General features: G+C 42.3%; 1 protein-coding gene and 1 long non-coding RNA gene across 8 annotated transcripts in view; one reads left to right on the top strand and one right to left on the bottom strand.

Annotated features, from left to right (window-relative positions):
- ptprfa (protein tyrosine phosphatase receptor type Fa) overlaps nucleotides 1-27,794 on the top strand; it is a 454,009-nt gene that overhangs the window by 404,633 nt on the left and 21,582 nt on the right. For all 7 annotated transcript variants that reach the window (XM_037768968.1, XM_037768972.1, XM_037768971.1 and 4 more), the window contains 6 exons: nucleotides 388-420; nucleotides 1,356-1,453; nucleotides 14,412-14,535; nucleotides 14,730-14,905; nucleotides 22,532-22,651; nucleotides 25,397-25,551. In XM_037768968.1, the coding sequence (XP_037624896.1) occupies nucleotides 388-420; nucleotides 1,356-1,453; nucleotides 14,412-14,535; nucleotides 14,730-14,905; nucleotides 22,532-22,651; nucleotides 25,397-25,551 (706 nt within the window). The remainder of the gene's footprint in view (nucleotides 1-387; nucleotides 421-1,355; nucleotides 1,454-14,411; nucleotides 14,536-14,729; nucleotides 14,906-22,531; nucleotides 22,652-25,396; nucleotides 25,552-27,794) is intronic.
- LOC119487922 lies at nucleotides 76-16,751 on the bottom strand. Its single transcript, XR_005206816.1, has 3 exons — nucleotides 15,587-16,751; nucleotides 13,499-13,503; nucleotides 76-86 (listed from the first exon to the last, which is right to left on the bottom strand). It is a non-coding gene; the product is annotated as an uncharacterized LOC119487922 (long non-coding RNA).

Genomic DNA, 27,794 nt, shown 5'->3' with positions numbered 1-27,794 from the left:
TCTGCAATTTTTTTCTGCAACTTCAGCAACAGTTTAATCTATCTAAGGAGCTTTTTTAGGTATTTGCTAATACCCAACATGACATCCTTTTTTGGGAACAAGTGTGGGTAAATTTCAGTGAACGTAAACATAATGTGAGCATGCCTTTAGGTGGTGGACTGACCACCTGACCAACAACCAATGACCAACATTACCAACAGCCCTGGCACGGCTAAACTGAAGTCACTTCATCTGTACTAAGATGGAATGAATATAAGGAGATACTTAACAGATACATGATACAAAACATACAGTTCCTTTCTCAGTGCTTCCTGTGTTCTTTTCTTTTCTCTGTCTTCTCCTAACTGACCCCTGTTCTGTTTGTTTCGCCTGGTCTTTCCCCCGCAGGTTCCAGTGCCCTCACTTGCCCGAATACTCCAAGTTAGTTTTCATCCCTCTTGTGTTTTACTAATGTTTCCTCCCATTCCCGCCTCCCTTTACACAGCACCCATTTGAACTAGAGCCCTCTTATTTAACCCCATCACCCTCACTGATGGTCTGTCCATATCAGCCATTCACACTGATTTGAAATGAAATACAGTAGAAAGACATAAAAAGAAATCAATATTGAAACAAATAGTGTAAGATGACAGTCTTACACCCCTTTCCACTCACTTATAGAGGCGAAGTCCCGCCCCTTCCGGTGGACCCCATGGGACCTGTTTTTCAGAAAACATATGTACGATAATCAACGGCGAGAAACAAATATTTTTTTGTTCCCGTTTGAATTGCACCATGAATCACACATGATTTTTGTCAATTTAAAAGATAATTTTGCAAGTCAAGACATTCTCAGTTTGCCGTGGTATCATTTAGTTTTGTTCAAAACCGCTCAGTGAACTACATCTCTAGTCTCGCACAACATACGTCTCCAACACTAGCTAGCTAGCTAACATAGCTATGTTCCACGCACAAATGAAACATTAGCTTACCTAATGTGTTTTATTTGATCTAATTATATATTTTCACAGTCTGATAATTCAACAGTTTTACAACAAACTGAGACATTCTTGACTTACAAAATTATCTTTTAAATTGACAAACATCATCTGTGTGATTCGTGGCGCAATTCAAACGGGCTCAAAAAAATATTTATCTCTCTCCGTTGACTACCATACGTATTTTTTCCGAAATAAGGTCCCATGGTGGTTCACCAGAACTTCACCTCTCTATTGCTTTATGGGATTTCTTTAACCAATCAGCATGCTCATTGATGCTCACATCACCAGTGTGGTTATGGTGTGTATGTGTGTGCGTGCGTGCGTGTGTGCATGCGATGCGATGGACTGTACTCACCACTCCGCTTCTCGCTGCAGGGATGAGGGAACATCCTCCCACTGCTATCTGTGACCTGGCAGACTACATAGAGAGACTCAAGGCCAACGACGGTCTACGCTTCTCTCAGGAGTACGAGGTAACTTCCTGCTCTCATGCATGGCTTTCAAATGAAGCAACACACTTTTTAGGAGGGATGCACCGACTGCAAAATTATGGGCCGATACCAATACCGATGTTTAAAGGGACTCCATGTAAGAATCAGAAATGTCTTGTTAACAGCGACACCTGTGGCCATTAAGTCAACAAAACTCAGCATCCTGTCGCTCGTGTGTGCTCGCTCTACATAGACATGAACGATAATTAACTCAGCAGCTAACAACACAACATTTAACCAGCAACAAATTAATTCAACACAACACATAAACATCGGCCACTGCCATTGGTGAATCTAATCTTATTTGCCGATTGCAGTCAACGAGGCGAACGTCGGTATCGGCCGATGTTCGCCCGATGAATTGGTGCATCCCTACTTTTCAGCCATATTCAAAGTCTTTTGTTTTGTGGCGACAATGTATGTTATGTATGAAATGCTAGTTTTCTGAGGAAACACAAAGAAATAATAGGAAAAGGTTCATTCCTGTGGTGTTTGAGAACTGACCAGTTCTCTGAAATCAACCCTGTCTCCTGCAAAATGACGTTCCCCTACAACTAAACTGCATTCTCAATTATGTTTTGAGGGAAACGTATTTTTTTCCCAAATAACAATGTTAAACAGTTTTAAACACATGGTTAATGTTGTGAATTGAAATAAAACAAAAAAGAAACGCAACAAAAGTACTTGGTTTGATTTAGTAAGAAACAAGATTCGGTCAAAACCGAGTATATGCTGGACCATAGATGGTCAATATGTGAATTTGTGGCTAAATTGTTACACCAATAGTCAGTGGTCATGTCTATAATGTTTTGTGAACAGTTTTTTCCACTTATATCTTAATGTTTGATTGAAAGACAACTTATAATGAAGCAAATGACATTCAGTAATAGTAAATGGTAACATCTACTAGTCAGTATATCATACATTTTATACAAGGTGAAAAGGTATTAGCATGACATACAGTATGCAAGGTTAAACGTATTTCAGATTTTTATTAAAGTATGTGTATTAAAAGCATTCGTCATATCAGTGGTGTGCAACAATATATACATACGTCGCAATAGATTATCAGCGTTGAGATTCTCCCGCTTTCGTCACTGACATCGTTGCTGCCGTATTTATTTCTAGATGGAGTGTTAATGGAGCAGCTACGATGTTATCATAGCCTGGCACTGATCAATCCGAACAGAAAACAAGCATTTTAAAAGTTGTTTTCTTGTCGTCTTGCGGACAGACCTGACAAAGCATGAATTCAGACTTTTTACTAATCAGCATCATTATGTAGTTATTTCGGCTTCACTTTTGATCCGTTTACAACAACGTCGCTGCCGTATTTATGCCTGGATGACGTTATGTTGAGTGTTGATGAAGTAGCTACAATGTTAGCATAACCTGGCTTTGATCGATCCGAACTCTGTTCAGAAAACAAGCATTTTAAAAGTTGTTTGCTTGTCGTGTTGCGGACAGATCTGACAAAGCATGAATTTGGTCTTTTTACAAATCAACATCATTATGTCGTTATTTCAGCATCATTTTGATCCGTTTATTGCAATCAAATTACAGAACAGTCTGTTTATTTTGGGTTCATACCGCAGTAACGACGTGGGGCTTGCTAGATAGTCAGTTCAGTGGCGCTATATGTGAATACAGCTCGCCGCCGGGTGACGTTATGAACCCAGACACGACGGCGTTTGGTTTTCTGACATATCTGGGACTTCCTCAACCTGTACAAAGCAGCATCAGTGGTTATTTCATCCATGGCTGCTGGAGGAAAGAAAGGTGAAAATTTGCTTGGCTCTTGGTGTGAATGCAGGTTAACACAATTCGAAGCACAACATAACGTAACTTAAACGAACATAAACAATAGCACATGCACAACAACAGCACTATGTAATGATACACTGAACCGCTGACACGCTCCCCAGATAACGTAAACACATAATTGTTCCCCGCCTTTTCATTTTGAAAGAGCAACAGCCAATGAGGAAACTCCAACAGTCGGCCGACCAATCCTGTAACTTCATCACTCACTCAGTCAGTCAGTCAGTCAGTCACTCAGTGACAGACTTTTGCGTCTGTAGGGCTGGTCCTCTGCACGAACACGGACACGAACAGTGGTCTCCTGGGTGAAAGTCCTGTGTTTTTGGACCCATCCGACCCCCCCAGACCTCCTCCAATGTGGACTTCCAAGGACTATCATTACAAAATTATTTGTGATGCGTAAAAAAAAAAACATAATCCACGACAAATACGTTTCCTCAAAACATAATTCACAATGTAAAGTCAGAAGGTTTCATCAACCTGTTTGTAGTAGTGAAATGTGTAATTAGATACATTTATGTTCATAAGGTCAAGTCTTGTAACTTCAAATGATGAGTTGATTAAATGTTATGTCATGAAATTAAGTTTAGAATCATTGTTAGCATATACTTCCCAGCATGCATTGCTTTGAGTTAAAGTCCTCCAGAAAGCTTTAATCTTTCTAATTTGGAGAAAGTTACATGATGGAGACTATATTGTGTATTTTTACATGTGTCTCAGTTGAGTCACGTAGTCTTCTCTCATGATGGAGATGTGTGTCCACAGGCACTCCACCATACTCTTCCTATACAAAGCAGCAATATGAAGACACAATTACATGATACAGCTCATAAAGGCTCTGATTAGAATGCCTTACTCTTTACAAAATACATTTAGTAAGGCTGTCAATCGATTCAAATATGAATTGTGATTTATCATGATTGTCCATAGTTAATCGCGATTAATCACAAATTAATTTTAAAATGTTTTTGTATCTGTTCAAAATGTACCTTAAAGGGAGATTAGTCAAGTATTTAATAATCTTATCAACATGGGAGTGGACGAATATGCTGCTTTATGCAAATGTATGTACATATTTACGTATTATTGGAAATCAATGAACAACACAAAACAATGACAGATTTTGTCCAGAAACCCTCACAGGTACTGCATTTAGCATAAAACAATATGCTCCAATCATAACATGGCAAACTGCAGCCCAACAGGCAACAACAGCTGTCAGTGTGTCAGTGTGCTGACTTGACTATGACTTGCCCCAAACTGCATGTGATTATCATAAAGTGGGCATGTCTGTAAAGGGGAGACTCGTGGGTACCCATAGAACCCATTTACATTCACATATCTGGAGGTCAGAGGTCAAGGGACCCCTTCGAAAATGTCCATGACATTTTTTCCTCGACAAAATTTAGCGTAAGTTTGGAGCGTTATTCAACCTCCTTCACGACAAGCTAATATGACATGGTCAGTACTGATGGATTTCTTAGGTTTTTCTAGTTTTATATAATGCCAGGATCTTCACTCTAGCTTTAAAAAAGCGGTATTATCACGTTAACTTTGACAGCCCTAGTCTTTCTATATGTGTCTCAGATGAGTCACGTAGTCTTCTCTCATGATGGAGCTATGTGTCCACAGGCACTCCACCATACTCGTCCTGTATAAAGCAGCAATATGAAGACACAAGGATCAGATTAGACTGTTTTACTCTTTACAAAATAAACTCAGACAAACTAGAATCTAAATCTCTAAAAAGTGAAAACTGACAAATTTGACAAACTCAATGGCAAAAATAAGTTACCTTCTATCAAAGTTCGTTACACTTTCGAAGCGTATATGTAAAATGTATTTTTACACCAGTTGTTTAATATTTTGCAATAGCTTTAAAAGATCATTAGGCTGTCGGTTTGGGCTCAGAGGCTACAAACTAAACAGCTACAGAAAGTGTGGTGTTTGATAGACATTGGTGTTTACCAGCCAGGGACGGTCCAATGAAAATACTCTTCAGAGCTGCATTATGGGAAATTTAGGATCCAGCAATTTTGGAGCTTGATCCATGTTAGGGACAAAATGTCAGCCTCTGATGCTTCGATTTTGACCTTTTTTTTGCCATTCCCACAACTTAATGAAAATCCTTTCACTTAATTATTATATGGTGCAATTGTCTCACACCCCTGTTATTTTTCTTAAAAGTCAATATTCACAATTTCTTGATATTTTTAAAGCTTGTAAACTTGTCTTTTGTTTTTCTTCTTTTTACGAGAGCATTTTAGTGCCAAAGAAGAAAGATAAATGCTACATTTATTTCTTCGTGTCAGAGTAAAATGCCTCTGAAATAGCAACTCAAGGACTGTAAAACTGTCCACTGAAAGCCAGACTTCTGAAATAGTTGTGTGTGGGTGAGCTCCTTGTGGCAAGGTGACACAGGTTTCATTAGAGCGTTTAGAGACTGTGATCAGGGAGGAGAGGTACAAAATATATAGTATACAGTTTATTCTATTGACCCTACAGGTTTCTTTTTTTGTGCTACATAGTGATGTTGGATTGCATTTTGTTCTGTCAGGCCAGGGAGAAATATATATTTTTCCCATGCTGGAAAATCAACATTGTATTTTCTTATTAAAATGCCTGACACAGTACATTTTCCCTGATGTGTTTCTACTCATGTATCGAGCTGGCTTACCAGTGCAGAGTTAAAGTTCAGCATTGGTAAAAAAAAAGAAAAAAAAAGGATGCTGTTAAGAATGCATAAATCTCTGCCTCCTTTCCAAGAATAATATCCCAGTGGCTTTTACCTACTGTAAAAGCCAGAGAAGGATTATGGCTTGTTGATGTCCTACAAAGGAAGGTAATTTGCATTTAAAGTGGTGAATTTCCAAGCGGATAAACCAGGACAGATGGGTGCACTGTTTATGCACCCCAGAAGGAAGGGGGCATATAAATTATGAAACAGCAGCTGAATCAACTTTTCTACCTTTTCTCTTACGCAATATGGTTAAATGGAGGGAACACTGTGGAGACATGTTGTAGCGTTTATCAAACAAGATAACATTCAATTCAGTTTAGAACATGTTGGTGAGCTTTGCTTCAAACAAAACATGTCTAAAGAGGAATATTCAAATGAAACAAATGAAATGTGTGAGATCGGATGATACTAAGCCAAATCTCCAATGATGAGTATGCTTATAACAGGAGAGACTTCAGAGATTACGTCCACAGTGTACTGGCACACACAGATTTAATTCGTTGATTTTATTAATTTAATTTTATCAGAAGACTTTTCAACTACGGCTGTCAATCAATTCAAATAGTTAATCGCAAATTAATCACACATTTTTTATCCGTTCAAAATGAACCTTAAAGGGAGATTTGTCTAGTATTTAATCCTCTTATCAACGTGGGAGTGGAGAAATATACTGCTTTATGCAAATGTATGTATATATTTATTACTGCAAATTATTTAACAACACAAAACAATGACAGATATTGTCCAGAAACCCTCACAGGTACTGCATTTAGCATAAAAAATATGCTCCAATCATAACATGTCAAACTGCAGCCCAACAGGCAACAACAGCTGTCAGTGTGTCAGTGTGCTGATTTGACTATGACTTGCCCCAAACTGCATGTGATTATCATAAAGTGGGTATGTCTGTAAAGGGGAGACTCGTGGGTACCCAAAGAACCCATTTACATTCACATATCTGGAGGTCAGAGGTCAAGGGAACCCTTTGAAAATGGCCATGCCAGTTTTTCCTCACCAAAATTTAGCGCAAGTTTGACGCCTTATTTAGCCTCCTTCACGACAAGCTAGTAGGCTATGACATGATTGGTACCGATTGATTTCTTAGGTTTTTTCTAGTTTCATAATGTGCCAGTATCCTCACTCTACAACCTAAAAATCGCAAGTTGCATTTATGCGTTAAAGAAATTAGTGGCGTTAGAACGAATTTGCGTTAACGCGTTATTGTCGTGTTAACTTTGACAGCCCTAGTTTCGATATCAAGTGCGTCTACATCGGAGAACATGCTTACTTGTATTTACTAATAATGAAAATCAATACCTGATGATTAAAGGACCAATATGTTGCACTGACATCTAGCGATTGAAATGGGCACTGTAGTCCAAATTCAAAACACTGGAGCGGTTGATAGCAGTTAGCGCAACTTTTCGCAATTTGAGGGTTACCTTCAGCATGTTTCCTTAATCTCTGATGACATATCATGGTCCTTTTCTGATGTATTACAGTAAATATATTACATATTGATCCTTTAATTCAGGCTGTTGTTTTTGGAACTAGAAACATACCACACACTCCTGTCCCACGGCAGTGCCTTAACATTCTGCCCATTAATATCACAAACCGTATCAGTGACAAGGCATAACCCTGGCAGAGTCCAACACCCGCTGAGAACAGGCCTGACTTCCTGCCGAGGAGATGGACTCAACTCTTGCTCTGCCCATACAAGGACTGGATGCCTCACAGCAACAGCTCCAGCACCATGTATTCTCACAGCATTCTCTACAAGACACCCTGAGGGACACAGTGATTAGCCACCTCCAAATCCAGAGAACACATGTAATCAAGAATACAACCAACAGTCACAGCAGCTGATGCTCTGCAGGCATCTGATACTGTAGAACTCAATAAACTTTGATCTGGAGACTATCAATGACCAAGGCCTTAGGTCTCTCACACACACACACACACACGCACACACACACGCACACACACACACACACACACACACGTTGTATGTCCTCCTGCGTCCTGTTGCATTGCAGCTAGCAGCCATTAGTCTATAGTAAGAGCAGCAGGGCTTGAAATGAAAAGCTGATAATGGCTGTGTTTAAAATGAGACCTGCCAGAGGATCTCACAGCTTGTTACATCTGATGAATGAGCCAGTCTGTTTGGGGAGACCACTTCATATACTGCATATGGCCTCTATAACAGTAATTCTCTTCATCACATTATAATGATTACATCTATTTCTTAGCCGTATCAAATGAGTAAAAGCTGGTTTGCACTAGCAAAACTTAGTTTTGGCAGTTAAGTGGGCCTCAGGGCTCCCTGACACGGCTCTCTGTTTCATATCTGCATTGTCTGGCTGCAGCTCTCATTTGTGTTGTGATATTTAAAGGTGCTAAAGTGAAAATTCAGAGCATATCCATGATTGGGGGATTGCCTCCACACAGCTCTCAACATGGCGACGGCTGTGCCGGTGGCTGGCAGCTAACAGTGCTAACAGCACAAACAGTGTAAACAACGGCATCAGTGCTGACAGCGCTAACAGTTTTAACGTGGGGGGGAACTTGAGGGTGGGTGCTTCCGAGACAAGGCCGTTGGTTGGGACGGTGTTATCAGCTTTAACCGACTTATGAGAGCAGTTCAGAGCGGCGGCGATTAGCTGGCCAGTGGGACACACCAGTGGGCTACCTCTAGGTCTGACACTACATCCACACTAACATGTTTTCCTTTAAAAACACTGTTTTAAAAGGAAAACGATCCAGACAAGCGTTTTAGGGCCGTTTCAGAATGAATCTCCGTCCATACTACCACGCCTGAAAACGTTCATCACATGACCATTCACGTACACTGGGCATGTGTGTGCCGGTGTAAACAGGAAGCAGCAGCAGTTGGTTGTTAAGTTGCAGAAAATTCCATGAAGGAAGTACAGCAATGGCGACGAGGTGGAGCTGTTACTGGAAACACACGAGTATAAGGCGTTCAACGCGACAAAGAACACAACAGATGTTGTTTGTTTTCTTCCGGAAAAGTTTCACGTGATAGGGCGTGACGAATCAGGGAAGGACACGCCATCACTGATAAGACCCAAACAAGAAGCGGATAGTTTTAGGGGCTAGTGTGGAGGCTAGGCATTAATGTAGCAAACGTTAAGAAAACCAATTAGTTTGGATGTAGCCTGATAACTGAAACCAATGCAGAAGTGCCTTAAACCTGCATTCTTTCTGACAGCCAGCAGGGGGCGACTCCTCTGGTTGCATAAGGAAGTCTGATTGTATAGAAGTCTATGAGAAAATGAGCCTACTTCTCTCTTGATTTATTACCTCAGTAAACATTGTAAACATGAGTTTATGGTCTCAATCGCTAGTTTCAAGTTTTCTTCAATACAGCATGATGTTCATTTAGTAAATGATGGTCCCATTTAGAGTCAAATAGACCATAAAGCAGGGTATGCTTTAGGGCGGGGCTAACTTGTGATTGACAGGTTGATACCGAAGTATCACAGACATACATATGGTCAGTACATTTGTATTTGTGTGTACAAGGTACAGGAAATTAGAGTTAGAATTATGTTTCTTCTATATCAGCATACATTTGATGCCAACAATCGAAGGCACACAAAGCATCAGATAATAGTTTGTTTTTATGTTATTTTATGTTTAATTTAAACAACACTGACCAAAGTGAATGTGATCGTCATGACAGCGTGCCGTAAGATAGATGAAAAGGTGTGCGGAGTAGTTAGTGAGGTTTAGTGTTAAGAGCAGTCAATAAGGACTCATGTAATGTGTATTAAATCAAAGTAAATTATTATTCTGAACCCAGTGAATGTGGCAGCAGGTTCTGAACTCTGTCATACACAAATCCACATGCTTCACGCCCGGCTGTTCCTCTCTCTGTGTTTACCTGCTTTGTTTTTCGTTGGTGGAACCGCAGCTCCCTGAGTGTGATTACACTGACATACTCGGTAAGTGATCTCCACGTCGGCGGAGCACATTAGCAGTAATGTGAGTGGTTTGTCAGTGCAGAGCGGTGGAAGCCTTACCTAACAGGCTGTTAAATAAGATGTGCATTCAACCTCTTTCTCCGTTGTCATTATTATCAGTTGTAGACTGGGGGGAGGCGGTGAGCCGCCGTCCAGCCAGTCAGGAGGAAAAGCAGCAGGATATTAGAGTCCTCTCCGCAGCCGCATTTTCCAGCACGTGTGTGTGTGTGTGTGTGTGTGTGTGTGTGTGTGTGAATACGGGTGTGTGTTTGTTTTCCAGATGATGCGAGATTAGTAGAAGCGTGAAAGGTCAATCATGAATAACAATCTTCAGCGTGTCATTATTCAGCTAAACCTGCGCCTGCATTCACAGCCGGCAATCGATAGAGACCAATCATCAGGCAGCATAGTGAAAACAGCTCCCATCAGGACACACACTCCCATCACTGGGTCACAGGAATGGCTTTCTATCTCACATACAGCAATGATTTAAGAGTACAAATAGATAGAATAGAAGTAGAATATACTATTTAGAGAAGCATATTTCACCGTCTTTTTTTTTTATTGCAAGACAAAAGACAAAGCACGAACAACACGAGGAAGACAAGAACAGTGAATACAGCTCAGTTCACAAATAGGAGAAGGCTATGTTAGTTGTGCATACAACACAGTCTCACGGCAGTTTGTGAAAATAGTCATGACATTTAATCTATTTGATTTGTGTACATAGACACAAATTTCGCAATTTTTTTTTCGTTATGCTCAGCGCGACTTTAAACAATGTATTTTTTGTGTTTTCCTATGAATGTTCAGTAACACGTGACGCATGCGTCAATTTCCGCTCCAGTCTTCTAAATAAATCTACTTAGTTAGGCTTAGGAAAAGATCACCTTGGTTCGGCTTAGGCAGCAAACTACTTAGTTAGGTGTAGGAAAAAATCGATTTGGTTAGGCTTAGGCAACAAACTACTTAGTTAGGTTTAGGAAAAGATCGACTTGGTTAGGCTTAGGCAACAAACTACTTAGTTAGGTTTAGGAAAAGATAGACTTGGTTAGGCTTGGGCAACAAAGTACTTAGTTAGGGTTAGGAAAAGATAGACTTGGTTAGGCTTGGGCAACACACTACTTAGTTAGGTTTAGGAAAAGATCGACTTGGTTAGGCTTAGGCAACAAACTACTTAGTTAGGTTGAGGAAAAGATCGATTTGGTTAGGCTTAGGCAACAAACTACTTGGTTAGGTTTAGGAAAATATCTCAGTTTTGGTTAAAATAAGTGCTGTAACTTAAGTACAGAAGTTATGTGAAAAATAAATCGACTTTGACTTGTGGTTTCACACGAGACACGAACACCGGTCTCCTGGGCGGTGTTTTTTGACCCACCCATCCACCCAGACCTCCTCTCTACACAGCGTTCACCGCTCTCTATACTTCCCGGTTCACAATTACATGGATTTCACATGTATTGATTTTGTGCTGGCCATCACGAAAAAAATGTGAAATTTGTGTCTATGTACACACATTTTTGGACTATTTCACGATTTGCTGTGCGACTGGGCTGGTCCGTTAGATGAAAAGTGACTCTGTGATTCTTTCCAAATGTCTTGAATGGGTAGGTGTGCAGTGCCAGGTGGTTTGAACATAGCTATCCGGGCTGTTGTGTGTGCAATGTGAACAGATTTCTGATGGGAATCCCATTTTAAACATGTTTTGCCCAGTGAAGTGAGTTCTGTGGAGTATTTTATTCTGTATGAGTTGTAGGTTGTCATTTTTTTGTCATGAAGTAGATGTTTTTGCAAAATTGTTGTTTTGTTTTTTTGAGGAAGGGATGTTAACTAACTCTGAGGTTGAGGGAGAAATATCTAGTTTGGTGGCCATAATGTCACAGTTTGTTTGATTTGTTAGATGATTTTAGTTGCAAATTTTCCAGAAATTGTTTGTTCCCAATGCTTTTGGATCTACTGGGAGAAAGAAACCAGGGTATTATTATGGAGGATGTGTTTGAGATGTGTGATGTCTTTGTCGATCTGTGTGCGTAAATTAAGTGGTTTCTTGTTACTTCTACTTCTACTTCTACTAAATCCGCATCTGTTCTAACGCCACGTTTATTTTGTGTGGAGACCGAAAGAATCGCATAAAAATGAGAACTTCTGCAGTTTGAGTCGTCTGTTACACACTAAAGCTTTGCTCTAGCAATTGAAAAGATACTCAAATAAAATGATTTATTGAAGCAAAGAAAAAATAAGTGTAGAATATTTATAAAATGTCTATGTAAATAGCCCTGGGAACGCAATGAGTACACCCTGTTGTCCATAAAATATGCAGCTTATCTATAAATTTCAAGACTGAGGGCCCTATTTAAACGATCTATAGCGCATGGTCTAAAGTGCATGGAGCAGGTGCATTTAGATCGTGTCCAACTCCACTTTTACCATTTTAATGGCACATAATCTGGGCACAAAGTAAGGTGCAAGGTGCAAAGGGGTTGTAATGTATTCAGTCTCTTAATCATAGATGTGTTTTGGGCGTAACATTTATTAAACCCATCAAGAGTGTCATCTCCCGTTCCCTTTAGAAGCCAGGTGCGCCTGAAACTTGCTATTTAAATGGCGGATTCGTCAAATAGGAGAAGCGAACAGTTTTCCGCAGTGAAAATGTTTTTGAAAGGCTAAACGCCAACAAATATGGATTGCTGCAGAATATTTTTGTGAGATAAAAACATGTGAATTTTGAAAATGATTACATCTATCTTTTTTCAATAAATGTTGACTTTTGGACTACAACGCTCTGGAAATGTTTGGATCACACAAATCGGAAGTAACCATGCAGCCACCACTGGAATCTAATCCTACAAATAATATAACACAAATAATATTAGGGTAGCCTAATCTTTATCTGCAACTGAATAAATACACATAAAAAAAGAAGCTGCACAGCATTTGAATGTTGATGTAGAATTTGAATGTCAACATTATGAATGAAGCCTCGAAGCTTCCAACTATTCGGTACTTCCCTAGAATGTCTTATATTGATGAGTTTCATATTCTGTCTCCTGATTAGGAGGGCACTCTGTTTACCATTTGTCACTGTCCATTGACGGGGTGCTGAATTAATGTTGCTGTGGCATATTGTGAAGGGAGGGAAAGAAAAGGTATCTGGTCCTTGGTCGGTGGACCCTCTGCCTCCGCCATCTTCCAATCCTCTGTCCCATCAACAACTCCATTTGACTGCATATGAGCAAATGCACCGATAACCTATGTAACTGAGGAGGAGGAGGAGCGTTGCTGCGCGTCCCTGTGTGTGCAACAAGCAGAGTGTACGCATGTTGTCAACCTGCCTATGTAGAGGCATCTTACTTTGTGTATAATGCACCCTTTAAATAGCAGGAAAACACTGTACAAGACTTTAGACCAAGTTGTTGTTGGTCAATGGGGCAATCGCTTCCTGCTGCCTCAAGATAGCAATGCGGCAACAAAGCGCCTGACCACACCTCATTTTAAGACCAACACGCCCATGGGCGCATAGATGGGCGTACAAGTATGTTTGCTATTTACACAACGTGGGCGCTGGACGTGAAAATGACAACTGCATTTGAAACTAGCAATGACAGTTGCGCTGCACTGTGCGCCGCTTTACGCGGGTTGTACGATAGGGCTCTGTGAGTCTACAGCCATGTTAGCAGCACTGTGAGGCACTGTGGTTGCAAACATTTGGTTCTAATAATCATCCGCTTATAACGGTCAATTTGACCCAGAAGAGGTTCTCACTTTATTGGACAATGGGAAATTTTGACCTTATGATGGAGCTAGAGGAAAAGTCAGATGCCCACAGACACGCCCACATGTGGATCAAAATGTGAGGCTGCTTCCCATAGTTCTGGTGCGTCACCCAATCTCAAATGAGTTACCACTATTTTATTCCCTGTCATTTTTGGCTATATTGAGAAATAACATCTACCACAAATCTGTATCTGGTCACTGTTGGTATAAAGCTAGTGGTCCCACATCAATCACTCAACCTAATGTATGCTGCGGGGAAACACACCGCTACGACCATTGTCCCTAAATAGCTTTCCCTTCATCACTGGATCTGTTCTTTGTTAATATCAGGCAACGAGCTGGTAGGTGGAAGGCTGAAAGGGATTTAGGAGTCCAGTGTGTATCCAGGGGGCTTAAAGATCATCCAGCGCTTTTCATATTATAGAGCCTCAGGCTGGGGGAGGGATGACAAATTAGTGTCTGTGTCACATTTATTGGTCTGGACTCTTCGCTCCAAGCTCTGACAGGCTTTAAAAAGCTGAGAAGAATAGGCACTATTGTAATAAATGCTTACCTGCTCTCTCTCCCTCCCACATTTGTATATCCCTCTCTCCCACTCTCCCCCTCCTCTGTGTGCCAGTCTGTAGATCCAGGACAGCAGTTCACCTGGGAGCACTCCAACCTGGAGGTCAACAAGCCAAAGAACCGCTATGCAAATGTTATTGCCTACGACCACTCCAGGGTCATCCTCACACCTGTGGATGGTGAGGACGACTTTACACACCTCATTCTCAAATAGTGATGGGGGGTCTTGATTTACCTCAACCACAGAGAGAACCAGGCCTTTATTTAAACTTACCTGTGTTTCAGCATATTTTAATAAGAACCCCCACTGTTTTCTGATTGGCTCCCCTTTTAATTTGTTTTCTAACTTTGTCCAACTTTTTCCTCTCTGCAGGAGTTCCAGGAAGCGACTACGTCAACGCCAACTACATTGATGGCTACAGGAAGCAGAATGCTTACATTGCCACACAGGGGCCGCTGCCGGAGACGCTGAGTGACTTCTGGAGGATGGTTTGGGAGCAGAGGACCTGCACCATCATTATGATGACCCGCCTAGAGGAGAAGTCACGGGTGAGCCTCTCATGTTGAGAAATAGTCCAAATGATACTGTGATGACAATGACCTTGGTTTACAGTGCATTTGTCAAAGAAGAAGAACAACAGGCTTTAAAGGGCATTTTTTTCCATTTTTTTCAAATGGAAACGCCCACTCAGCCGTTAGCAAAAAGCAGTGACATTGGTTACCAAAGTAAGCTAATTAATAAAGTAATGAATAATGTGAATGCTAGCACCAGCTGAGTCAAAGTTAGCTGTGCTAAATTTGGAAATAACTGAAGGGAAAGGTTTAGTTTGGATTTTTTGAAGTGGTTGTATGTATACCACGTTCTGCGAGGTAAAATGACTGTTTTTGTGAATGGAGTCTGGTGGCTTTGAAGAGAGTGATATAACGGCTTCAGTTCCCCGTCAGAAAGGGCTGTCTGACGGCGAGGTAAAGCAGCTGTGGGTGGGAGCAGCTGAAAACGCATTTTGGCTAACTTAAAAAAAAAAACAATAATATGAATGCATGCTATATTTATAATATTTTTACCACGGGCGGGGAGCTGAAGTTATGTCGCTATCTTCAAAGCCACCAGACTCCATTCACACAAACAGTAATTTTACCTTGCAGAACACAGGAGTTGCTGGTCTACCGCTGCATCCATCGGTTAGTTTGCTTTTGTGACTTCCGAATCCGAACTAACGTGGTGTCCACAGCAGTACATTGGTTAGCTTCTGTGCCGGTACTCCTGTCTGCTTCTCCTAACTGGGAGTGTGCCAACCGCCATCTAAGTGACAGTAGCTATGTAACGTTAGATAGACTGACTATATGGATGTATAGTGAATTTGTAGCAGTGTCATCATGTAGAAACCTACGTCAGGTCACGTGGGAAATAGTTTTTAGAGGCACTTGGGAAAATACCATTTAGAAACTAAAAGATACGTATTTCAACCAAATTTTGTTCAGATTTGAATACATAAGGAACATCATTGGGAAGCTACAGAATGATATGAAAAGCTAAAAAAAAATAAAAAATAAAAATACCCGTACATACATACATAAATACATAGAGCAAGCTCAGTTTTTCCGTAGAAGTAATAGATATTTCATTATAATTTAACCCTTTCATCCACCTTCTTTCATTCAAACAAAGGTCACCTTTTTAAAACCCAAACACACTTTAGTTAAAATCAAAGATAAATAAATAAATGACTCGATAAATAAATAAATATGTCATTAAATGTAGCAAAAAATAATATAAAAAATAAATGTAGCCATCTGACAAGTTGCGGTCGTGCGATTGGTTCAGGCGGGTGACCTCACAGTGGCCTGCAATATCAGCATGTGGGTGGTAGGGCTGCTTGATTAAGGCAAAAATCATATCACGGTTATTTAACAAGATTGCTCATTGACTTTGCAAACATCATGAATTTAGAAAGAGCATTTTATAAATGCATCAATTTGGTGCACTTTGAGAGCAGAATTAAGAGGCTTGATGTATGAAGAACTTTCTGCTCTTGTAAACAGTTTGATTATAAACACATTGGTTGTATAGATATGAATGGTGATGACACCAAAGAAAGTTACCCCCACAAAGCGTGGCGAACGAGAGGGGTCCATGTTTCAAGATGGGTCGGATGGGTTTGCCGACATCGCCACACACAGTCCGCCGGTGTCGACAGTCGAGCAGGGAATCCTGGTGGCAAGATGGCAAAGCGAGCACTAAGCGGCGAGGTCCAGGAGAGGGGTGCTGTAAAGCGCCACCTTCACCCTGGGCCTTTCCAAGCCAACCTAGAGCCGGTCGCGGCGCACCACTATGGAGGAAATACACCCGGCAAAGGCCAGCCAGCGCCAGGTAGAGTTCCCCCGAGGGGATCCTCCAACAAGGCCGCTGCTGAGTGGCCGTCCCTGACCCGCCGAGCTGGGTGAAAGCGCACCGATGTAAAGAAACACTATGTACACACAAAAAATATATATCATCATCTTCAGCTACTCTTGCTGCAACTCATAATTTAAAAAAAAATAAGAGCGACAAGTTATACTTTTTGAGCGATTCTTGTCTGAATGGGGGGGCTGTCCCTTCTCACACAATAGGACATAAAGCAACAAAATGCAAATAGGGGGACAGAATGCAAGACGGGAGGGGCTGGAAGAAGAGTGTCCCATACATCAGTAAAGTGATGTGCTCTGTGTCTAGTTCACTAGTTCCAGTGGTATAGATGGGATTGGCTCTGCAACAGCCTCACCCTGCTGGTGGACATGAGGTATGGGGCATTCACAGCCAATCACGTGGCAGATGAGAGCTATAGCAGGGCAGGCACTGTTTTCATATGAGTAATGATTCCAGCCCTCTTTCACACTGTTAATAACTCCACAACCAAGGGGCAGAACTGAGTGCCACAGTGGTGTGCCATCATTATTTGTGACAGAGACCATCAGCCCTCTGCCGGAGCCAATAACGCCCGTCTGTGGTTCAACCAGAGGTACAGGAAATATGAGATGCTCTAACCGGCGGCCGAGGTAATGGCTGCTGCTGATAACCAGACTGTCTCTGCTGATGTGCATCACAGTTTACATGTCCCAAAAGCAATGCAGCTATGTTAAAAATCATGTGATTACTTACAGACCATTTGAAACAAGTCTAAATTGTTTTGAGTAGTCATCAACAATGCAGTGCAGTGTTAGGTTCACCCCACAATACAAATACCATGGACGAAAAAAACAATGAAGCGATTTTCTATTAATTATTCCATAAAATGCCACAACGATATTCATTTGCCTGGCCTTATGAAATGGGTGATCCTGAGAGCTTGGTGACTTGTGGGTTTAGTTAACAGGTTAAAGCTTCAGTAGGCAGAATGTTTTCGGCATCATTAGGGAAAAATACCATAATAACCTTTCAGCATTAAGTGTTCTGAGAGATAACAAGATTTCGGCACCTCCTCATGGCTCTGTTTTCAGGCTTTAAAAAATCTAGCACGTGATGGGAGACTTTGACCAATCACAGGTCATTTCAGAGAGAGAGAGCGTTCCTATTGACTGTTCATTCAACGGCAGCAGCTGTCAATCACTCGTGAACTCCGATCAAACGGTAAAACTAGACAGCGCTGATCAAATATGAATCAATATTCTGTTACTGTAATGTCTATTTCTTTCCTCAGATGTTCTCAGAATCATCTTGTAGTGTACTGTTTAGCTGTAAAATGAGAAAGTTTGCTCCGGCTGGTGGGCGGTGCTTGGTATTTCCCCAACTGATCTCAACATGGCTGCCGGGTAACAATATTCATATTTGATCAGTGCTGCCTACTGTGACCATTTGATCGGAGTTTGTGAGTGATTGACAGCTGCTCAGAGACGGCAGGCTCCAGCTCGGCTCTGATTGGTTGTTTTCCTCCCGTCTGTGAAATTTTGCAGATGCCGTTAGGAGCACCGGAGGACACAGAGGCTCATGATTTTTTGGGGGGATTGTTGTCTTCCGGCAACACATCACCTCGCCAGATTTCACAACGAGACTTCTCTTTGCAACACTCTGTCCATAATGTCAGACAGCCTGTCATGGTAAAAACAAGCACTTTTAGTGGACGTAAATGACGATGCCAGCTTGACCCGATAGAACCAGATTGCAGCCTGAGAGAATGTTGTCCCCATTAGTCACTTAGACACAAACACATTGAAAGATAGGGTCCACGTGGAAAAATTTTAGCATTTCATTTTGCACTACTTGCACGATGTCCACCTCACAGCATTACACATATAAAAATGTATTTTTTTAAGCTATCGTCGAAAAGTATTGTATAGTTTTTTGCACTTTGCATCTTTGCATCTTTGTCTTTTTTACTAAGCTGCTGTAACAGTGGAATTAGAAGTATCTATTTATCCATCAGTAGCAGTAGGCTACTAGCTGGTTTCCATAGCTGAACATTTACAAAACCACAAACAAAACAGCCTCCGTATTTTCAAGTTGTTAAAAGCATCTACATGGCAGTGAAAAAATAAATAAATCTCTACTCAAACATAACAACTAATGTTACTACCACTACCTAAAAGCAGCCAATCTAATGCTGTAGATGTACAATCATTGCCCACCTGGAAAACCTGCAGTTGACACGAAAGTGAGCCAGCCACAAGCAGGTTGAATTGTGAAAAAAATATGAAATGGAAAAAATCAATCTTGTACTAGAGCTGCAGTGATAGCAGGAGCAGTAAATCACAGTTGATCTGTTGCTCTGTCAAGGTTTCTACATGACAGGCAGACGGCTATTTCAGACAGCACAGTAAACTCTTGCTTGCTGAGGCCTCATTTTAGCTGTGACACAACTTTTGAATACATTTTAGCACATAATGACTTTGTCCCCCATTTCTGACTTTGTAGTCCCACTATGAAGGTATCCCTCCCAGTATGGAGACGAGGGATGATTACAGCAATCACAAACTATTTTAACGTACACACGGCCAGTGGTGTAGTGGTGTCTTGGTAGGTGGTTAGGAGGATGGCTTGATTGGGCATGCATTCATCTGGCTCCACCCACTGTACCCATAGAGTCCAGTAGAGGGCGGAGCCTGTGTGAGTTAGAGCCACGGTTACGATATTGTAACCGTGGTTCTATAAGCACAGGCTGAGCCCTCTAACCTTTTCACAACCATCTGAGAAGCTGTCATTGGAAACTGTTTTGAAAAGGGCAGGCACTTTCAAAAAATACTTGGCAGGTGAGTGGATGAACCATCCGTCAATCAAACTAACAAAAGCATCGCCTTCAGTGCCGTTCTGTGTTCTTCCTTCAGTGAAGAAATACTCTCCAGTTCTGATGGAAATGATGCCATTGTTGTTATTCAGAACCAACAGTTTCCTCTCCGCGTCGTCTTACACTATCGTCTCGCGGTCTCACACACAAAGGCCACACCCGTAGCTGCCCAGTAGCTCCTCACAGGACGCTGATTGGTCCCTGATCTGGCTTGCTAGACGCAAACACATTACCTGAAGCCGGACAAGATGGATTTTCGTGTGATATTTGATCCTGTGATTCTCACATGATCTCGTGACATCGCGAGGAATCCAGCTGCTGTGCAAGGTTAGGAGCCCTCTACCAAGGTAACCCATTCTCACTCCCAACTCGTCAAATACCGCTGTTTGGTCAGAAACCAACGCACAGAGGCACCCTTAAGCAACAGTATGTGACTAACCGGGCTTTCAATTAACTCCGATGTAATTGGAGCGTTATCCGACGGTCGGAGCGAGTGACGTAGTATTAATAGCGTGAGAGTCCGTTCAGAATGGGCGAGAGGGGTGGTAGAGGGTTCAAACAAACACAAGACTTTCAACCAGGAGACCGGTGTTCGTGTCCCGTGTGAAACTAAAAATTGTTACATGACTCATAAGTCCCGTGAGTCACGTGAGTGACCAAAGGCCGCCTAGCCCTGTACTCGGCCACAGGCCTTGCGCAACAACCCCCGCACCCCACACTGACACCGCACCCGCACCCAGGACTATGAAGCGTAATCCCCCCGCCCCGCCCCATCTGTTATGCCAAGCCACCAGTGCCCTCCAGTCAGCACTGATGTCCAAATGTATGCTGCTTCACCCCCTGTCATCCTCTACATCCATCCCCCCCCCCCCACAGTCAATAGGGGAATAACACCAGCAACGCTAACAGGGCTCACTCTGATTGTACCAATTTGTTCTATGACTCAGTCTTTTTAATCTGAAATCTCTCTCACTTAATGTTCCTTTTGCATTGCATCACAACGCTCCTAAAGTGTATGTGTATATTTTACTTGTAGTATATTTAAGCTATTATATTGCTGTTTGCTCACCCTATAACTCTTCATTCTCAATAGTAGCGAGGAGGGAGTCCAAAGAGCTCATTAAGAAACCAGTGGATGCTGTGTTAGTGTTAATTTAAACTCATTTTGTCTGTGAAGCAGCAGCAGACAGCTGTTTTCAAAGAAAAGGCTCTAAACCCCCCCCCCCCCACTGTCCACTACCCTAAACACACTCCATCCAACAGCTCAGTTTGACTACTTCCTTAAAGGGGAACTCCACAGATTTACACATGGAGCTCTGTCTCCAGGTGTTGGGGAGAACTACTGCATGTGTGAAAAAAAGTTGTATAAAGCCTTTAGTGTCCAGAGGGAGCTGTTGAAGTCTGGTAAATGTCCTCAAGTGATGTCACTTGAGTCAGAGTCAGTTGGGGCTGAAGACTACAAGTTTGAAAAGTAAAACAAATCTGCAGGTGTGGAGTTCGAGACCTCTGTAGCCTGCTTCTCATCTCTGCTGCAGGCTACATTAGCTGCTTCTAGCATAGCACATCTGAATCTCTGACCAAACTGTCAGCAGTCCAGTTGGATTGTGGGTAATGTAGGTGCTGCGGTCGAAAAGTAAAAAAATCACGGAAAGATGTGAGGGAGAATTCATAAGGACAACCGTGGTGTTAAGATAATCTGACTTACCCAAGGCTCCATAAATGTGATGCGACGGCGGCGGATGTAAGTGACGCGGGTCTGCCGTGGTGAAACTACAATGTTTCCAAGTCACATGCTCTCCCCGTGCGTTGTTAAAGAGCTACTTCAGCGACAGGCTGCTTCTGCTTCTGTGTGAAAGAGAGATACCGCAGGTCCTTCTGCTGCTGTAACACTCCACATCAACATATAATAAAGGATTATCTGACCTAACGTGGACAACCGGTGAAAAACATCACTTCATTACCAAGGTTGGAACTGAAATAAAAAAAGGAATATATGATCAATATTGAGTTAATAGTTGGAGTTATGGAGAAGGGGTAGGAGCATAAGTGTAGGCTGTTTACTGTTCATTTCCTCCGCCAAGGCCAAGGGCCTGGAAGGATTATCTTATGTTTTCACTGGTGTTGTTTGTTTATTTGTTTGTTTGTTTGTCCGTCTGTCCGTCTGTTAACAGGATTACTCCAAAAGTTTGAGATGGATTTTAATGAAATGTTTTGGAGGGGTGGAGTGTAGCACAATGAACAATCCATTAGATTTTCAGGAATTTTTTTAAGGATTCCGATCAGCCTGAGCATTAAGACCACAGGGTTTAACACATGCGCAGTGGAACTGATGACGTGTTGATGACGCGTGACCCCGCCTCCTTCCTCCTTCTGAGAGCAGAGAGATACGTGTGTGGATGTTTGGCGAGACATCGAGGAGCGGCGGGAGCAGCTGGCCGTCCGCGGTGAGAAAGAACAAAGTGGTAGATGACGGGATGAGAGACAACGTAGTGTAACGTTATACAGACATAACAAGGCTGCTGGATGAGAGAGGCATCCCCTGATACGTTACACGGAAACACACCGTGTTAATAACAAGCCGACCACCTCACGCTACCGCCAGCTGGGAGCTGGGATCTGTTGTTTAAACTCACGCACCTTGGCGGAGGGCCATTCTAGTTCTGATGAGTCTGATGAGTAGTTGTCATCATATTCCACCTTAGACCAAAGTGTTGGATGGATGGATGGATGGATGGATGGATGGATGATCTGGCCAACATCACCAACCTTAGGAGCCGTCACTAGCACTCAGAAAATGTAAAAGTTCAGACAGTAGCCAAAGATACCAATGGTCCTCACCACTCACTCCTTCTCTCCTCCTGCTGTCCCTAGAACTTCAACAGTAACAATAGTGTTGGTGATGTGTGTCTGTGTGCAGGTGAAATGTGACCAGTACTGGCCCAGTCGAGGCACAGAGACGTATGGGATGATCCAGGTGACCATGCTGGACACTGTGGAGCTGGCTACGTATAGCGTACGCACATTCACCCTCTATAAGGTGAGAACCCTATACTGTATGTATACTGTGTATATGAAGTATGACTATGTATGGCAGTAAAGCAAGTCCTAGCTCACTGACAGCAGAAGGCTTTGATGGTTTGTTCTGGAAGAGCACTAAAGCCCCTCTCAGACCTTATTATGTAAATGTGATGCCAATTTAACCTGTCTCATGTCTGAATAAGCACTGTGGTCGCTTTTACAAAAGTCAAGATAGCAATCTTACTGGGTCGGACTTGTAGCATGTCCATAAGACCTTCAACTTGACACAAGACTGAATTGAAAGCTGTCAGGTTAACGTAAAGGCTGCAGCAGCACAAGGTGAAGCATGCACACAAAATCAGTTTCATAAACTAGGAAACACCATAAAAGAGACAATTTTCAGTTCTCAGATCACATCAGTCTATAAAACTGTTCCCCCTCGCTGTGCCACTAGAGCAGAAGAGGATGATATGGAACAGGCAGTAGAATTGAATATCTAAGAACTAGTAGTGACAGTGTGTCAGTGGGATCACTTGCTAAAACAAGTTCATCAGTGATGCAGCCTGTGAGAGAACAAAAACTGTCTTCTTCCTCGCTGTCAACATTTGGAAGCCTCTCTCTATAGCCCCTCTTGACCGCAGGAACTTTCCCCCGGAAGTAGGAACCTTTTGAGGAACTCATTGCATTTCCGGGGTCTTTTTACCCCCCAAAAGGCCCTGGTTGGGGGGGGGGGGTAGTACTTTCTGAAAGTACAGGAACTCTCTGGGTGAAGTTTGCAGGGATGACCGTCACTGATTGGTGGAACACACACACACACAGCACCGCTGCTTCGACTCATGTACCGCTTCATTCATAAAACAAGGAAGTACTCTAGTATCCATTTAGGACCATTTTAATCTTTGATAACATTAAAAGTAAAGTTACACTTTGCCGTTGGCTTTCCGACTCCTTTTAAAAAAGACAGAGAGAAGGAGAGATAGACTGCGGGAGCGAGCTGAGAGGGCGAGCTGAGAGGGCGAGCGTTAAAACACAGCTCGGCGGTGCTGTGAGTGAGAGGAAGAAAAGTTATTTTCTGATTGTTACGGCGTTAACGTTCTAAAGTACAAATAAATAACCCTCAAACACTCAACAGGTGATTTACTGAGAAGACTGTAGTTTCATTTTCCTCCGCTGCATTTCAATCATCACATCCAATGTGCATCAGTAAATATATGCAGCAGTAAACATCGTCGCAGTGAGACTAAATGTTTTTTTTCCAGCGTGTTTTCTAGTGTGAACAAGCAGACACACTGAACTGCAGGCTGCAGAGAGTGTTTACTGCTGTGATCTGATGTAGTTTTTTCATACGTCAGTGGACTAATTAGCCTAATCTTCGCAGGTCTTTAGACCGCGGTGGAAATGCAGACAACAGTGGAACCTCTTAGTTCCTTGAGAATTAGTCTAATAGACTTAAATTACCAGGAACTTCTTGGAGGAAGCACAACTTATCTCTCTTTTTTTCTCCCTCTTTCTCTCACCTGATGCCAAATATTGCGTGCGCAACGCAGCTGTTTCGTTCATGTCTGAATAAAGTTGTAAGGAACATTTATGTAAAAGACACCTACTATGTCTGAGTGACACAAAGCTATCACTTTAACAGAAAGATGAAGACAGTAATGTTACATATTCCATATCTGAAAAGGGCTTAAGCATCTAAGAAGAAGAAGATTGTGTCTTGGTGCTTGAAGGTAGAAATGTGAAAACTGTGGCTTCCTGAGAGTTATGAATAAAAGTAACAATGCCTTTACTGTGGATGTGATGATAACTGCTTTGCCAGTGATAGTGCCATACCAGGGTACTATCATTTATCAGGGACTCTTTGGAAAGTGTTTCATTCATGTTTTTGAGTGCTGCTCAGAATGCAGTTGTGACGTACCGTAATGTCATCATGTGAGATTCTCACATTAATCGGTTGGATGTAGGGATGTTAATAATTAACCGTTTAACCGTTAACCGACATTAAGCATTTTAACCGATTAAAGCCATCGGTTAAAATGGTTAAAAGACCCGTCACTTAAAGGAGAAAAGCTGGTCCATCTTAAGAGAGTCTGAGCAGGAGTTACAGATACAGGAAGTTGGCTCCTGTCTATAGCTCGCTTGAGCGGAGGAGTTGTAGCCTCGTAGCATTTATTCACCGACAAATAAACTGTGTAACAATGGTGAGCACGAAGCTACCAGCAGAGCTACAGATGCTAACGTAGCACAAACACACACACTGTTTGTCGGTCAATAGCTATCGTTAATCCGGGCAGACACACAGCTGACAACCTGCTAAACTAAACTAAATGTGCAGTGGAGACTTTTACTGGGAAAGTGGCTGCATGTCCGCGACACTAGACGCAGCATCGTAGCTGCTAAGTTAACGCTCCCGGACGGTGAACTGGAGACTCAGTTGTCTGTTGTGCTCGTATACTGCAGCTGGAGCACCGCTGCATGCGAGGCACAAATCTTGTCGGTTAACGGTTAATAATCGGTTAACGAGGGTCGGTTATCGGTTAAGAACTTTTTCAAGATTAGCATCCCTAGTTGGATGAGTTATCAATTAGTTACTGCAATGCATTTATGTTAATGAGTGTTGCAGGTGATGGCTGCATGATCAAATCATGGGATTTTCAGTGTGTCCCATCACATTTTTATAAATGACAAAACACATGTTAATGTGTGTGTGTGTGTGTGTGTGTGTGTGTGTGTGTGCGTGTGTGTGCGTGTGTGTGCGTTGTGACAGAATGGCTCGAATGAGAAGAGAGAGGTTCGACAGTTCCAGTTCATGGCCTGGCCTGACCATGGAGTGCCTGAGTATCCCACCCCAACACTGGCCTTTCTACGCAGAGTCAAGGCCTGTAATCCTCCAGACGCTGGGCCCATGGTGGTCCACTGCAGGTAAGCAGCCTCTTGCATTAACACAAAGGCTTCAGTGTGCTTCAAACAAAGTCTGTTGGATCATCTGATGTAGTCTGAAATCCCCTTACCAATGGCGTCCAACAATTTGTGTAAGTGTCAAGCACGCCCATATTACGTAATGAAGGGCCAGGTGTGTTGAGGTGTGAAAGTAGGCGGGAGTTGAACTTTCCGTGTGTACAACTGAGTGCCGAAGTTATCCTTTACACGAGCATACAATAACTTATAACACAAGTTGGACATGCCCGGAAACCCTCTAAAGGGAGGCGTCCAGGAGGATCCTGATCAGATGCCTGAACCACCTGAGTTGGCTCCTTTAGAGGTGAAGGAGCAGTGGCTCTACTCCGAGCTCCCTCCGGATGTCTGAGTTCCTCACCCTCTCTCTAAGGCTGAGCCCAGCCACTCTACGGAGGAAGCTCATTTCGGCCGCTTGTATCCGCAATCTCATTCTTTCGGTCACTACCCAAAGCTTATGACCATAGGTGAGGGTTGGGACGTACATGGACTGGTAAATCAAGAGCTTCGCCTCCCAGCTCAACTCCCTCTTCACGGTCCGGTACAGCACCCGCAAAATAGCTGAAACAGCATCGAACCGCCTGTCCATCTCCTGCTCCATTTTACCCTCACTCGTGAAAAAAAAACCCGACATACTTCTCGCTTGAGGCAGTGACTCGCTCCCAACCCAGAGGGAGCAGTCCACCGGTTCCCGGCAGATCACCATGGCCTCAGACTTGGAGGTACTGACTCTCATCCTGACCGCTTCACACTTGGCTGTAAAGTGCCCCAGTGTGTGCTGAAAGTCACAGTCAGATGGGACCTCAAAATAACCTAAAAAAAGCTGTAGCGATGTGCAATGACCAGTCAACAGACACCTGTGAGCAAGCCTATGATGCTAACTGGATCACGTCTGTATCGGATTAGTATCCTGAATGTCTTTTAGGAGAGAAAAGTGTGTGCCATTATCCCCATTCATAGGATTCATTGCATTGCAACTACAACAAAAAAATCACCCCGCCTTCCAGTGTGGACAATCATTTACCTTTAGACATGGTCGAACAATACATCACAACCTAGTTCATCTGAAACATAATGAGGCCTTAAAGGTACCAGAGGAAAGAGATTACAGTGTACACTTTATCCACAGTTCTTGAGAAACACTCAGACTGTGCTTAATATCACTGACAGTAATGTTATCAAAGTCATTTTATTATCTCAAAAGAATACCGAGAACTTCCCAGAAATCCTTGAAAGTGTTATTGGTACATTGCACACAGCGCACCCATGTTTACCGACCCAGCTGGTGTGTGAAGCTTTATACCAAACATCTCAAAGGAACAGGAGAATCCAGTCCACTTTTCTGGAGGCAGAGTGCTCCCTCCCTGCTGTTCAACAGACCTTCACATCACTTCTTCTGTGCAGTGAGGTCAGTGTGATGTCGCAGTGATGAAGGGCTGAGGCAATACACTGGTGTTCACTACACAACATGTGTCTGGCATGGTAACACTTTTCTTTGTTGGGATTATTTCACTAGAAACCAAGTGTTGCTAAATTTAATGAAATATAAGTACAGTAAATAAATAAATGGTCCACATGGCCTACAGGACAATGGTATCTAGTAATACGTAATGTAAAGGTATGTTCAGACTGTACACAAAGCAAATTTTCACCTCACAGTATTTGTAAGAATTTGACTGCTCAATAGAAACATTTTCAACTTGTGTGGATGCGTCCTAAAGGAATACTTCACCCCCAAACTGACCATTTGTATACCAGTTACTCACCTCGTGTTACCTTGAATTCTTGAACAAAACTTTACAAAACTCCAAGTCTCATTTGTCCATTACTTTGCTTACTACTTCCCAAACACATGCATTTTCGCTAAAATCGTACTATTTAAAACACTTTGGACTCGTCCGGACTTGCTCGGACGAGTAGCGCGCCTGCATAAGAGTCAGACTGTCTCTGCAGAAATGTTTTAAATAATAAGTAACTTACTTCACCAAACAAAAGACACTAAAGAGGAGGGAGGAGTAAATCATGCCTACATGCATGTTGACTCAACAGAGAGAATGTTAAATGACAAAAGTTGATCCACAGGAGAATAAATATTTGAAAGCAATAGAGAATGCATGAGTACGACGGAGTATTAGGGCCACATAAATAAATCTGAGATTTCGAGAATGAAGTCATAATATTACGAGAATAAAGTCATAGGCTTACGAGAA

The sequence above is a fragment of the Sebastes umbrosus genome, chromosome 5 (genome assembly GCF_015220745.1).
Source record: "Sebastes umbrosus isolate fSebUmb1 chromosome 5, fSebUmb1.pri, whole genome shotgun sequence".
NCBI classification, from domain to species: Eukaryota; Metazoa; Chordata; class Actinopteri; order Perciformes; family Sebastidae; genus Sebastes; species Sebastes umbrosus.
The sequence above is the reverse complement of the archived record's forward strand: the minus strand, read 5'-3'. Positions and strand labels throughout refer to the sequence as shown.